Here is a 14,157-nt window from a genome sequence, read left to right on the forward strand (position 1 = left end):
ACAACATCTGTCCTGTCAGAACCAGATCAGTTCCTGCAGTGAACCCTACTTCCTGGTTTAATGACATCCTTTGCAGCCTGAAGCGCCAATGCAGAAAAATTGAGCGTTTGTGGAAGAAAACCCATCTCCACGTCCATCTGCTGCACCTAAAGGATCTTCTGACATCCTTTAACTCTGCAGTCAGAGACGCCAGGGTTTCCTATTTCTCCAACCTGGTGTCCCAGAGCAAAGGGAACCCCAAGGTGCTGTTTAACACCATCAGCAGCATCGTCTCTCCTGCCTCTCCTACAGCCTCCATCCACTCTGTTACAGACTGTGAGAACTTTCTGTCTTTCTTTGTGGACAAAGTCAATAAGGTTAGATCTAGCATCTCTCCTTCAGCCTTATCGCCACCTCTCCCGACTCCAACCAGGCCCATCATCCTAGATAGCTTTGCTCCTGTTTCTTTGCCTGAGTTAACCAAACTAGTTAACTCTATGAAGACCTCTGCATGCCCCCTCCACATCTTACCCTCATCTTTGTTTAAAAGTGCTTTTCAGTCCATCGGTCCCAGCGTGCTCTCTATAATTAATGCTTCTCTGGTCTCTGGTCAGGTCCCTGCTTACTTTAAGAACGCTGTAATCCACCCGCTTCTTAAAAACCCGAGTCTCGACCCCTCTCTCCATAGCAGCTTCAGACCCATCTCTAAACTTCCGTTCATCTCCAAGATCTTGGAAAAGGTTGTGGCTAAACAACTCACAGCTGCTCTTGATGAACATAACATCTATGATAGCTTCCAGTCAGGTTTTCGTAGAGCTCATTCTACTGAAACCGCTCTTCTTAGGGTCTCTAATGACCTTCTGACCCACAGTGATGCAGGGGACTGTTCTGTTCTGGTCCTGCTGGACCTGACTGCAGCCTTTGACACTGTTGACCATCACCTGCTACTGGAGAGGCCGAGAGACTGGGTAGGCCTATCAGGAACTGCTCTGGAGTGGTTCTCCTCTTATCTCTCTGAGCGCTCCTTTTCTGTGGCCGTCTCCAAGTTTAGGTCCTCCACCACCTCTCTTACCCATGGTGTCCCACAAGGTTCTGTGCTGGGGCCTCTGCTCTTCCTCCTCTATCTGCTTCCTCTTCAGCACATCCTGAGCTCCTTCAAAGGAATCTCCTACCATCTTTATGCAGATGACATCCAACTGTACATCTCCTTTAAGCCCCATGAGATGTCTAAGCTGCAGCTGTTACACACCTGCTTAGACTCTATCAGAACCTGGATGGTGGGAGCTTTCTTCAGCTGAATGAAGATAAGACTGAGATCCTCATCTGTGCCCCAGACAAGCTGGTTCCCAAAGTCAGAGACTCTCTTGGTCAGCTTGCTTCTCACACCAAACCTTCCGTCAGGAATCTTGGTGTGACCTTTGACCCAGCTCTCACCCTGGATTCTCATGTCAGTTCTCTTGTTCGCTCTTCCTTCTTCCATCTCAGGAACGTTGCTAAGCTGAGTCCCATTCTGTCCCGCTCTGAACTTGAGACAGTTCTCCACACCTTCATCTCCTCACGTTTAGACTACTGTAACTCTCTTTTCACATGTCTGAGCAGAACCTCCCTGAACCGTCTGCAGGTGGTTCAGAATGCCTGTGCTCGGCTTCTGACCAAGTCCTCCAAACACACCCACATCACCCCGCTTCTCCTCCAGCTTCACTGGCTGCCAGTCAACTTCAGGGTTCATTTCAAGATCCTGGTTCTGGTCTATAGGGCCTTACATGGACAAGCACCATCTTACATTGGTGATCTTCTTAGTCCCTACACCCCCAGCAGGTCCCTGAGGTCCAGTGATCAAAGCCTACTGGTTGTGCAGCACCAGGCTAAAGGTCAAAGGTGACAGATCATCTGCTGCTGCGGCCCCCAGACTCTGGACCTCTCTCCCCCTGAGCCTGAGATCAGTGGACTCAGTGGTCTCCTTTAAAAAGCAGCTGAAGACTCACTTGTTCAAGCTGGCTTTTGTATGACCTTCTTCACCTCTCTCTCTTTATTCTGCTCTCCCCACCTATTCCACCTTCCTCAGGATCCATTGGTTTCCCTCTTTCCTGTTCACTCTCTCTCTTTCTTAACATTTTTAATCACAATTGTCTATTTTTGCTCATTTTAAATATCTTTTTAAACATTTTCTAAATTCTTTTTTATATTTTTACATTTTTGTTTTTGTGAAGCGCCTCGTGATTTTTATCTTGAGAGGTGCTATAGACATGATATTTTCTTCTTCTTCTTCAATGAGAGAACATTGAGTTCACAAACATGTTTGTGTTTATGAAGAAATAAACAAACAACAGCTGATACCTTCTGAAGGCTCTTGTCTCATCAAAAACATTTATTTCTGATTTATAAACAAAAGTTCTTTTCAGACTGAAGAACCTGCAGGACCTGAACATCTGGAAAAACCTGAGACAAAAACATCTGGACTCAGCTGGGATTGAAGAATAAACTGAGAGTGACGAGGTGGAGGCAGCTGGAAGAGGGTCGGCGGTGGTTCATGGTATTAAACACGCCATCATCAATGGAACCCTGATGCTTGGAGTCACCATGGCAACCGCAGATAAAATGATGCAGCAAGTGTTCATCAAGGAAGTAGAAGACGACACGCGTCAGCGGCCCGAGTCTGAAACATAAATCTGTTCTGACATCGACTCGTCCGCATGTTGATGAGAACGAGTTGGACTGAACTCATCAGGAGGAAAATGGACCTGGAGCAGATTTGATGGAGTCTGTTGCCACGGTGATAGATATAGATACACCCCCCTCTCCACAGGGAGGAGCTAGTATCTGATTGGTCGACTCACTACTTCATCTTCCTCTTGCTGGTCACCTTACGATTTCTGGTCTGGATTTCTTCTCTCTTTAAGATCAGAGGCCTTCGGACCTGCAGACAGCGAAGTCAGTACCAGAACACAGAGTACTACAGTATTAGTACCTGTAGTAACTCTGGCTCACAGGACGTAGCGAGTACCTGGTGTAGTTTGTAGTACAGCCCACAGGCGTTGCAGACGGGTTCTCCAGCAGCGCTCCTTCTCCACAGACTCGTGTTTTCCGTCTCACAGTTTGAACAACGAGTTCTGCTCCTCCTCGTCACCGTCTGGAACCACAGAGACCCTCTCATGAGCAAACACAGAGTGTATCCGTGTGTGTTATGTGTGAGTACTTATTTGTGTGTATTGTGTATTTGCAGGCGATCTCACAGATCTCCTCTTTGGTTTCAACAGCGGTGCATCGTGGTCCTCCTGCTGGTGGAGGCTGCAGGTGTAACACAGGTGTTCACTTCTCCACAGGGAGGCGCTGTTCATCCTGCAGCTAACACACTCTCGCTGCTCTACACACACACACACACACACACACACACACACACACACACACACACACACACACACACACACACACACACACACACACACACACACGAACAAGGCTTTGAATCTCTAAGAAGCAGAATAAATGTTCACCTGTCCCAGAAGCCCTGATTCACTCTAACCCTAAACCAGCCTCGCTGTGAAAAGAGCTGCTTCCTGATTGGTTAGTTTGAACCAGAGGCCTCAGGCACTGGAGACTGGAGGAAGGGCTCCACATTAGGACGTTTCTATGAGAGGTTTCTCAGAAAAGAAGCTTTTCTCTGGCTTTTTAAAACTTTCTCATTTACATAAAAAGTAGGTCACGCACGGATTTGACTCTTTGGCGAGCTGCTTTTGACCAGCAGAGCGGTCTTTACTCACAAACAACAAGAACATGTTGGTTTAGATTCTTTGTCCCCTTTAACCCCTAGAGGGGCGAAGAAAACATGACAGGAAAACAGTCACCTGGGGGACACCTGGCAGGTGACGTCCAATCACCTGCAGAGGACGGAGGAGTGAACGGGTTGCCATAGAAACTGCCTAATCCAGGTGCTGAACAGGTAAGTGATTTGGGGGGTGGAGCCAGCTCGTGTAAGGATGGCGAGGGAGGCGGCAGGATGTAGGCAGAGCTGAATGACTGACAGCTGAGATCTTCCAACCAGGGAGAGCGATCCAGGAGCGGCAAGCTGGTATCAGCTGGCAGCTGGCAGCGAGACTGGAGGAGTGATTCTGAAGGGGCGGAGCCAACCTGGAAGAGAGACCAGAAACACAAACCTGATGCAGCAGGTTTCCTGTTTGCTTCAGAATAAAATGGATTTTAGGTTCCACTGACGTTCGAGCCTGAATAACATTTTAGACATTTTTTAAACAGAAATATTGTTTATTGTGGGGAAATGCAGCAGATGGAGGTAAAGAACTCCACAAAAGGTAAAAGACAAACAGGAGAACAAGACAGCTGAGGCCTCCACAGAGAAAGGAGCGTCCGCCGCTCTCCAGAAGATCCCAGGCTCTTCAGCAGATCCTGCTCTGTCCAGTTCATGTTTGGTTAAAACAACATCAGCAGAACAAAGTATGTTTTAGACTCTGACCTTTGCAATGAAACCCGATGATGTTTCACACCCGGTGTCCAGAAAAGTTGTGGACCAGTCAGCTGCCAGGGAATAGTCGGCCATGTTCCCGTTGATCCGAGAAGACGGAGCGAGAGCCCTCTCTGACGTCTGAGGAGCTTTCAGAGGAAACTCAGATCTGCTCAGGGTTCGAGGTTTTTCCCCTGAATGAAGACGAGTCTGCTCTGGGGAAGGGGTTGGGGGTCACCAGGAGGAAGAGGAGGGGCATCAGGAGAAGGAGGGGTAGTCTGGCTCCTCCCACAAACCCTTAGCCCACGTTTTCAGGTTTTTTATGATCCGAATCAGCTCTTTGTTACAAGATCGGTTTTACTACAGAAACAAGGAAGATCTGGATCAGAACCAAAGGAACGAGGAGCTGAAGTTCTGTTGTTCTGATGATTAGAGATCAGGTGAGGAGATCCACCACCTGTTCCTCCTCCTCACTGAGAGGAGCTCCCAGATCAGACCCAGAACACACGCATGTGTAAACAGACAGGAAGAACAAGAAACGGCAATAAAATTTTCCAGGTCTTAAATAGAAATGTTTATTCTTCTTCTTCACTTCGGTTAAATGCAAAAGTTCAGACTCGTCTGTTTCAGAGACAGGAGGCGTGAGGCTGCAGCAGCAAAGGGTCCACCACGCTCTTCTGCAGGGGCATGTCTAAAGAGAAATCAGTGGGCGGAGCCTGATGACGCTGGCGAGGGGGGTGGCCCCCCCTGTGAGGAATGGGAAGCTCCGAGTGGTGAGCAGGAAGAGGAGGGGTGAAGAAATATGGATGAAGAAGAGCCTGCAGGGGGAGGAGCCAAACATCACCATCAGTTACTGATCAGGTACACCTGTCCCTTTGCTACGTCCTCTGCACGAGTCCTACCTGTTTGGCGGAACAGCGCTGTCTGGACGGGTACACCAGGAACCTGTACAGCAGGTCGATGGCCTGAGGGGGCGTGTCTGGAACAATCTCCTCCAATGGGATGGCTGGATTCTCCTTGAAGGTGATTTTATTGTAATCTGGAAGCTCAGCGATCTCCTGCAGATGGAGAACAAAAACCCGGTTCTAGTCTCACCTGGCAGCTGACGCCGTTAGAGCCAACCAACAAAAGTGCAGCTTGTCTACATCGTATCTGGTATGGTGGACCCTGAGCCAACGGACGATGGGAGCCTGCAGACCTGGTTCTGTTGGGAGTAACTGTTATATGGGACATGTCTTACAGGCCAGCTGTCCCGGGTCGGCGTTCCCAGAACTCTGAGGACGCAACACAGCTGCTCGATGTCGTTTTCTCCAGGAAACAGAGGAGACGAGTTCAGCAGCTCCCCGAAAATACACCCGACAGCCCTGAAACACAGAGAGGCGTGAGCGCTGCCCTCTGCTGCTCAGCTCACAGCACTGTCACTGTGGACTCAGCCCCTGAGCAAGGCAGCAATAGCACCAGCAGCAGGGTTTCACTCTCACCACAGATCCACTCCTTCATCGTACTTCCGGGCTCCGTAGAGCAGCTCAGGAGCTCGGTACCACCTGAAAACACACACACACACACACACACACACACACACACATACACACACACACACACACACACACACACACACACACACACACACACACATACACACACACACACACACACACAAGACAAAACAATTTTTTTCTCTATTTCCTGCAGATCAAAAATTTTAATTTTCATCTTCAATCAACAAATTTTTTGTGTGACCGAGCTGTGAAAAAGGGGCGGAGCTTGTGCTTACCTGGTGGCCACCTGGTGGCTGTAAAGCCTCTCGCCTTGATCGCTGAACAGCCTGGCGAGACCGAAATCGGCGATCTTTAGGTGACCCGAGGAGCTGATGAGCAGGTTAGCTGGCTTCAGGTCCTACACACACACACACACACACACACACACACACACACACACACACACACACACCAGAACCAGAATCACAAACCCTTATGGGCCGTGGACTGTGTGTGTGTGTGTGTGTGTGTGTGTGTGTGTGTGTGTGTGTGTGTGTGTGTGTGTGTGTGTGTGTGTGTGTGTGTGTGTGTGTGCGTGTGTGTGAGCAGTGCACTCACCCGGTGCATGATGTTATTGCGATGCAGGAAGGCCACGCCCTTTAGCAGCATCATCATGTACCCCTTGACCTGTGCCGGGGTCAGAGGTCGCTGGTGGTTCCTGATGACCTCAGAGAGGTCCGACAGCATGAAGTCAAAGACCAGAACAAAGCCCGTCCCGTGGGGAAAGACGTCCTTCAGCTTCACAACCTGGAAGAGTTCAGGACAACGTTCCCAAAAGGAAGATTGAATCATTCCCAACAAAACATCTGCAGGTTTTTTTTATCAAAGCAGCTGAAGCTGAGCACCGAGGGTCCACCAGGTGTGGTGCTGTAATGGAACCAGATTTCTGCTCAGACTTAAAACCAACAGCAGATCTGGGCAACCAGGCACTTACCAGCCCCCCAGATCTCTGTGATGCTCCTCCTCGTCTCCTCAGAAGGAGGAATAGAGAACGTAAAATCATGGAAATCTGTTAATTTGGCAAATAGCTTTGTGAGGAATGGCCTGCAGATCAGGTGGATTCAGGACTGTGGTTCTGACACCATCACGAACACCAGTTTGTGGCATTTCAGTAGCATCAGGTCTGACACCTCGCTGTCCTCTGAACTGGGCAGAAGCAGCTGGAGGGACACTCACATACTGGTTGTCCTCAATCTCCTGCAGGGCCTTGATCTCCCTCAGAGCCTGGTTCGGGATGCCGTCTTCCAGCCTCCTCAGAGCCACTTTCTTCAGAGCCACCGTCTCTCCTGTCTGAGAGAAAAGGCACAAGACGAACATTCTGAGGAGGAACTGCTCTGCACCTGGAACCAGACCCAGAGGCTGGATCTTTTGCTATCGGTACCTCAATGTGTTTGGCCTTGAACACAATGCCGTGAGCTCCTTCTCCGATCCGACCCTGGATGCTGTACTGCTCCATGTCTGGGACAAGAACCTGATCCGGTCTGCTGATTTCTGCAGGAAGACCAATTTTTCATCTGATTCCACATTAAAACTTCAAGCTGTAACATTAAACTAAATAAGATATAGGTGACCTCTTTTTGAGAAAGAAAACACCTCCCAGAGCTTCTTTTACCTCCTCCAGCTGACCGACAGGAGCCAGAATTCAGACCGGAAACAAAGCTCCGTGTACAAAAGACGCCGTTTACGATTTTGCGCGTTTCAGTTCAATAAAACACCAACGTTTCTGAAATATTACGGAACGATAACTGAAATAAAGGTCGTAAGTTTTATTCGGGTTCTGAGATTATACATAAATCAGCTCGATTTCAATTGGATCCGAATTTTACAGAGGATGCTAACTCGTGTTGCCATGGTAACGTCACCACTAAGCTAAGTTAGCTCCTATGGCTTAATGAAACCGTCGAAATAATTTCAATTCGAGCAGAAATGTTTCCTGATAGTCGTTCAAGCCTGAAAGCGCGGCGAGGAGATCCGGTTTTCGGGCCTGAAACGTTTGAAAACGTTTTGTTTCAGACAAGAGCTGCGTTAGCTACGGTCACGTGACAACGGAAGTCACGACACAGATCCAAATCAGCTAGAAAAGACTCACATGTCAGTCAGAAGTGAAAATTAAATAAATAAATTATATATATATATATATATATATATATATAAATATATATGTATGGGGTTATGACATGAATGTGTATATAGGTTTTATGGGTTTTACAAATGTGTAATTTGGATGTGTTTTTAGAATTTAGAGATTTTAGTGCCGGCTGCTTCACAATGCTGTCTCGAATTGCCCCTCGGGGACTAATAAAGTTGTCTTGAGTCTTGATATATATATATATATATATATATATATATATATATATATATATATATAATCAGTCTGGAGCGTCTTCGTCTAATGCATCTATCTGTTTTATGTCTACATGCTTTATTTTGAAAATTTGGGGGCACTCAATGATTTAGTTCCGGTGTAAAGAATTATTTACATGCTAGCTTGGCATGCTAGCTGTGCTAACGGCACGTTTTTGTGTCCGAAACGGTTAATTTACATTGAGCAGAAATTCATCTGAACTGAATTAATCCGCATGAAGTTATTATTGTTGTTATTAATCTGAAAAGCTGCATGGAGGAACCTGTCGCTGAAAACGTGGACCGGAAGGTTCTGCAGTACGAAACGTTCATCAACGAGGTTCTGAAGAGAGATTTACGGTACGATTTAACTCGTATAGTTGATTTAGTTTCTCAGCTCTGCTCCTCTGTTTGGTTTTGAATTCTGAGTAGTTTCACAGATCCTGGTTTAGTTAGGGCAGGGTTGGTAGCTCTAGCTTGAAGCAGGTAAATAAAAGTTGGTGCTGGGTTCTGATGAATCTAAGCAGTTTCCGGTTAAGTTTTGATGCGATGTTTATGTCTCTACAGACACGATCATTATAGTACAGGTTAAGTTCTTTAAACGTAAATCATAAAGTTGTATTAAACACATTTGTGACAATCACTATGACCAGTGACTGGTACCTGGTTACCATGGCAGCCCCCCAGAGGGCGGGGTCTATCCGGCTAGAGAAGTTGACGCTTCATCTGAGCGACCAGAACAAAAGTCAAACTGCGGTGGTGAGTCCACAGAGTCGGATGATGTTCTGGTCTGTGGAATCAGAACCAACCAAAAAGATCCAGTGAAGGAGAACCAGAGAGTGGGTCCTGGAGAACCACGGATCCCTGGTGTGGTTCTTATCCAATAGAACAGTCAGAAAATGATTGCAAACTCATTTCAAATACTCTATTTTGACACCTCACACACACACACACACACACACACACACACACACACTGATGAAGGTGTTCTGTTTGACAGGAAGGTGTTGGAGCAGAGAGACCAGGTTTATGAGAAGATCTCCCAGTACCTGCAGCTGAAGAACACGATCCAGAGTCTGCAGGTAGTGTGTGTGTGTGTGTGTGTGTGTGTGTGTGCGTGCGTGCGTGTGTGTGTGTGTGTGTATGTGTGTGTGTGTGTGTGAGAGAGAGAGAGAGAGAGAGATTTTAAGGAGGGAGGCATCACTCTGGGAGGATCATAGGGCCTCCTCTAGGATTTTTTTCAGTTGTTTGAAATATTTTCAGCTAACATCCGCCATGTTTTAATCTCTGGAAACCTTTTAACTGCTGATGAAAATCCAGCGGAGCTGTGTGTTCTGGATCAGGAGTTCTGTTCAGGCCCGATCCAACAACAGACCAGTAACCTGAGCTCTTTAGGCCTCGTGCTGTCAATCAGAAACGCCTGTTTGTTTGTGATAGAATTTTGTGTGTGTGTATATATTTATATATGTTTATATCATGATGATGACGTTGCGGTTATGTCACTCCGTGTTCTTGCAGGAGGCGGAGTCCCAGCAGCTGAAGACAGACGTCGATCTGGGCTGCAGCTTCTATGTTCAGGCTCAAGTGTGAGTGTCTGTCTCTCTAGAGTGTCCAGCTCCTCCCTCCACAGACATTTAACCTCTTTTAGATGTTTGGTTCTGGTTCTGAGCAGTTTGGTTGTGTTTGGTCCCGGTTCTGACCCGTTGTTCCCCTCCTTTGGACAGAGACGACTCGTCCAGGATCTTCGTGGCGGTCGGTTTCGGGTTCTTCGTGGAAATGACCCACGATGAAGCTCTGCAGTTCATCACCAAGAAGACGAGTCAGCTGACAGTGTGAGCTCTGTGTTGCCGTGACAACACAAACTTTTTGTCACACGTCTCATTTTTGTCGAGCTGAGATCTAGTTCTAAATAAAGTTGAGGGAGTTTGAACGAGTGCTGTGTTAGCTCAATGTTCGGAACCAAAGATGCTAACCATGCTAACGCTTGTTTTGCAGCTTCACAGAGCAACTCACTAAAGACGCCGCCAAAATAAAAGCCAACATCCGCATGGTCCTTGAGGTCAGTTATTATGTCTATGATCTGAAGCTCTTTAATATTTGATTTGAGTTTTTCTGCTGAGTGTTTGATCTTCTATAAGTCAAAGCGAGTCAGAGACTCGGTAAGATCTGAAGTAGAGCCGGTCCGGTAGCGTCGAGGTGAGTTGGTGCTGATGGAGAGGGACGTTCTCCTCTAAAATCAGATGTGTTCATCGTGGAACCACGGAGAACCCTGATCCTCCAGATGAGGTGTCTGATTGGCTGCTATCTTCTTCCTCTGCCTTCAGGGTTTGCGGGAGCTGCAGGGACTCACCGACCTTCCCGAGAGCCAAAGAAGAGACGTCTTCTAGACTTTTCCTGGTTCTGGGCAGCAGGTGCTGCTGGGGCTGGACCTCCGGGGGAGGAGGAAACTCCTCTTCCTGGGAGGAGCTTTGTGGACAGCAGGACGAAGGTCTCCTCAGATGTTTGAAGAACATCACAGCAGTCATGAGTCTTTCCTGATTAAAATACTAAACTGAAGTTCATGTATTTTCATTTTTTCATTCATATTTTATTAATAATGAGGTTTTTAGTTTGGATTTGTTTTATTTATGTCAAACTTTAGTTTTTGTGTATATTTTTTATTGGATGTAGTTCTACTTTAGTTCTTTCTGGGATTTATTGTAATAAAATAATATCATATATTTTAGGCTTAAATGGGTAAAAGTTGTTGGTTGTTTATTTGCCAACATTTCATTTCCTGATGAATAAAATCATTCACACATTCTTCTTATAATAAATAATATTTTTAGACCTAAAAAGTGTTATTTGTCTTTTTGAACAAGCTGATTTAGATTTAAAGTGAACTTTTTTTGTTATTTTTAAGATCTTTTCCCGGTGTTATGGTTTATTTGTCTCTCAAAACCAAATATAAACTTTTGAAAGGAATTTGTCGGAATGTTCCTGAGGAACGCTGAGACGTTTAGCGGGTTTGTTGCGTTGGAAGAACGGGAACGTGCTCGAAGAGTCATGCGTGACCAGCACGTGTTAGCTCTGTGAGGCTGACGGGTGGTCAGCTGCACGAGCTCGTCAGCTTTCACGACCTTCATCCGGTGTGATGAATATCAGCTGCTCGCACAGAAGCTCGACGACGCAGAGCCTGTTTCCATGACAACGAGCTGCCGAATAGAGGTGCTGAGAGACTCTTGAAACTGAATCAGAGAAAGAAAGGAGCATCTTTTGTGTTCAGTTTGCTGCTCGGATCCAGAATCCAGCTTTTATTTCCCTGAAACACAGAAACACGTCTGGGAATGAGTCCTTTTATTCTGATAAGTACCTCTACCTGCACAACAACAGCAGCAATGACTAATATTATTATTATTAATGTTATTTGTGATGATGTGTCTGACATTCATCAAGTTTGCTTCATCTTTGCTTATAGAGTTCATATCTTCCTGGTTTTGGAATTTTAAAAAGTCTGATTTTCTAAACTTTTCACTTGTTATTAATTTACTTTCATGTTATAAAATAATTTGAACGCTTGAAATTATAATGCTATTCCTTTCATAATAAAATGTCTTCTTTTACGGTCTTCATAAATATTTATTTTAGAGGTGTTTCGTTTGAGGGGGGATTATTTAATTGAATAATTTATTTATCCATTCATTTATTCCTTCCTGGGTTGAACTTCTGCCCAGATGTGATGTGATGGGTGAGGAGCAGACGTGGCCCAGATGTTCCTCTGATGAGCCTCACATGAATGCTGCTTCATCCTTCTCGTTTCTGGGTTTTATTTTCGTCCTTCAACGAGATGTGGTCTTATTTTGAAAAGGCTCAATACCTTGCTCTGCGGCTCTTCGGCAGCAGCAATAATTGACATCATATATTGCAGCGATGACGTCTCCATCCTGTTACCGCAGAAACAGCACTCCATCAAGTTTAAAGAAAACCTGGAAATCCAAAACAGTGTGCAACAATTTCTCTTCAAAATAAAAGCCTAAAAGTCACGTTTGAATCATTCTGATGGAGTTGGTTTTGAGAGACGTTTTTGGGGTTCCCTGCTCACTAACATCTGCTCTAACCAGGGGTTTACCAATGTTTTGTGAGCAATAAGACATGTTTGCCAGTGTGGAGTCCCGTCGGGTCAGTTGGTTCTTCGGTGTGATTTCCTCTCCCAGAGAGCCTGAATGTAGTTTGAAGGGCGCAATCCCAAATTGTACTGAATAATTCCCATCTGGATAGATCTGTTAATCTGTGACTGGATCAGCACCTGGTCTGAACAACGTGTTGAGTTTTTCAAACAGTTCCAGACCTGGATTGGAGCTAGAATCATTCCTTAAAAAATCACAGCTCCCGTCTTCTCACCTGCACCAGCCATGGTGGTTGTAAGCGTTTAATAGTTGCAGCTAAATATTGGGAATAACAGCAGAACGTTAGTCGATAGGTGTAAACTCCTGGAAACTATAACTCAGATTTGTTCATTTATCAGAGGAATGGCCCATTTGTTAACAGTGAAGGGGCGTGGCCTAAAGTCCAACCACTAGGGGTTGCTCAAAATGTTTTAATACGGTACGAAGTTAATTAATTTCAGTAATTATTTAAAAGATAAAACTAATACATGACATGACACTCGTTACATGCAAAGTGGGACCTTTCAACCCTATATTTGTTAGAATTGTGATTATTATGGCTTACAACACCTCTACCCCAAATTTAAAATCTCAGTAAAATGAGTTTAAATCAATAAAACCCTGATTGTTTTTACAGAAGGGCTGACAAAGCATTATCATGCATTTATACTAAAGACTTTGTTTGGGCTCCCTTTTCCCGTTACTGAAATAAATTAAATTTTGTGCAATGTTTTCATTTTTTGAGTTTCACCCATAGATTCTCCAAATCAAGAGTGTAACCTGTTTTGGTAAAACAAACAAAAAAAATGGTAAATGGCCTGCATTTGAAATAGCGCCTTCTAGAGTCCTGGAACCCCCCAAGGCGCTTTACAACACAATCAGTGATTCACCCATTCACATGCTGGTGGGGATGCTCTATGATGTAGCCACAGATGCCCTGGGTCACACTGACAGAGGTGACAAAACAAGTACAAATTAATGGTAAATGGCTTGCACTTACAGATTCTTACAGCCCCCAAGGCGCTTTATAACATATTAGTGATTCACCTATTCACACCCTGAAATGAATAATTAAAAGAATAAAGTTTATCTAATTGTCGTTTTTTTATTTTGTGAGATTTAGCACCAAACCAGCTCCCTGGTTCTTTTTTATTTATTAACCTCTAACCTGTATCCTAACAGCTGTTATAAAGTCTGTGTGCTTCACAATGACTGCTAACTGAACGTTTTATTTTGAAAGTCCCTACCGGAAGCGCGCCGGTTTAAACCGCCGTTACTTTGACCGTGAAGAAGAGAGGTGAAGAGGAGTAAACAGGAACAAACTGTGAAAACTCTCTGAAGTTCGGTCGGTCACTCCGAACCCGGTCCACAAACATCTGGACGGACCCCACGGACTACTTTTCCTCCGTCGCGGAGAACTGTGCTCGGCCCCGCGGAACTCTAGGGCGCGTATCCGCAGTGAGCAGCGTTGTTTCGGGACTGACGCAGCAGGAGAGGCGGGGGCAGCGGGCTAGGCTAGGCTAGGCTAACTGCTGCTGCTCTCGCTGGACCTTGAACTTGTTGAAACTTTTTAAAAGCCACCAGCAGCCGATTGTTCAGACACTCGCACTGAAAACCGACGAGAGGATAAGGATAAGGAAGTTTTTTTTATTTTTTTATTTCTCCGGATAAAGGATTTAATCCCGGAGAGCAGCAG

General features: G+C 45.7%; 3 protein-coding genes across 6 annotated transcripts; 1 reads left to right on the forward strand and 2 right to left on the reverse strand.

The window, feature by feature from the left end:
* Positions 1-1,873: 1,873 nt before the first annotated feature.
* On the reverse strand, positions 1,874-4,845 carry LOC107391484 (transcription factor GATA-3). Of its 2 annotated transcripts, none has more exons than XM_015968806.3 (5): positions 4,448-4,845; positions 3,858-4,107; positions 3,213-3,343; positions 2,984-3,109; positions 1,874-2,896 (listed from the first exon to the last, which is right to left on the reverse strand). In XM_015968806.3, the coding sequence occupies exons 1-5, from the start codon at positions 4,529-4,531 to the stop codon at positions 2,816-2,818; spliced, it is 672 nt and encodes a 223-aa protein (XP_015824292.3). In that variant the 5' UTR covers positions 4,532-4,845; the 3' UTR covers positions 1,874-2,815. The 2 variants fall into 2 exon arrangements, with proteins under 2 accessions (XP_015824292.3, XP_015824291.3); XM_015968805.3 differs by having other exon boundaries at positions 3,825-4,107.
* Positions 4,846-4,980: 135 nt separating this feature from the next.
* cdk20 (cyclin dependent kinase 20) lies at positions 4,981-9,002 on the reverse strand. 3 transcript variants are annotated; one of them, XM_054746262.2, is made up of 9 exons: positions 8,980-9,002; positions 7,355-7,464; positions 7,150-7,263; positions 6,532-6,720; positions 6,210-6,331; positions 5,917-5,979; positions 5,676-5,799; positions 5,338-5,493; positions 4,981-5,253 (listed from the first exon to the last, which is right to left on the reverse strand). In XM_054746262.2, exons 2-9 carry the CDS (start codon positions 7,427-7,429, stop codon positions 5,062-5,064), a joined length of 1,035 nt encoding a protein of 344 aa, XP_054602237.2. In that variant the 5' UTR covers positions 7,430-7,464; positions 8,980-9,002; the 3' UTR covers positions 4,981-5,061. The 3 variants fall into 3 exon arrangements, with proteins under 3 accessions (XP_054602237.2, XP_054602236.2, XP_070401048.1); XM_054746261.2 differs by lacking the exon at positions 8,980-9,002 and adding an exon at positions 7,586-8,050; XM_070544947.1 differs by lacking the exon at positions 8,980-9,002 and adding an exon at positions 7,545-8,050.
* On the forward strand, positions 8,413-10,872 carry uxt (ubiquitously-expressed, prefoldin-like chaperone). Its single transcript, XM_015968807.3, has 6 exons — positions 8,413-8,676; positions 9,317-9,398; positions 9,835-9,902; positions 10,041-10,148; positions 10,312-10,375; positions 10,641-10,872. The coding sequence occupies exons 1-6, from the start codon at positions 8,591-8,593 to the stop codon at positions 10,701-10,703; spliced, it is 471 nt and encodes a 156-aa protein (XP_015824293.1). The 5' UTR covers positions 8,413-8,590; the 3' UTR covers positions 10,704-10,872.
* The last annotated feature ends 3,285 nt before the right edge of the window (positions 10,873-14,157 follow it).

This window comes from Nothobranchius furzeri, chromosome 15, assembly GCF_043380555.1.
Source record: "Nothobranchius furzeri strain GRZ-AD chromosome 15, NfurGRZ-RIMD1, whole genome shotgun sequence".
NCBI lineage: Eukaryota > Metazoa > Chordata > Actinopteri > Cyprinodontiformes > Nothobranchiidae > Nothobranchius > Nothobranchius furzeri.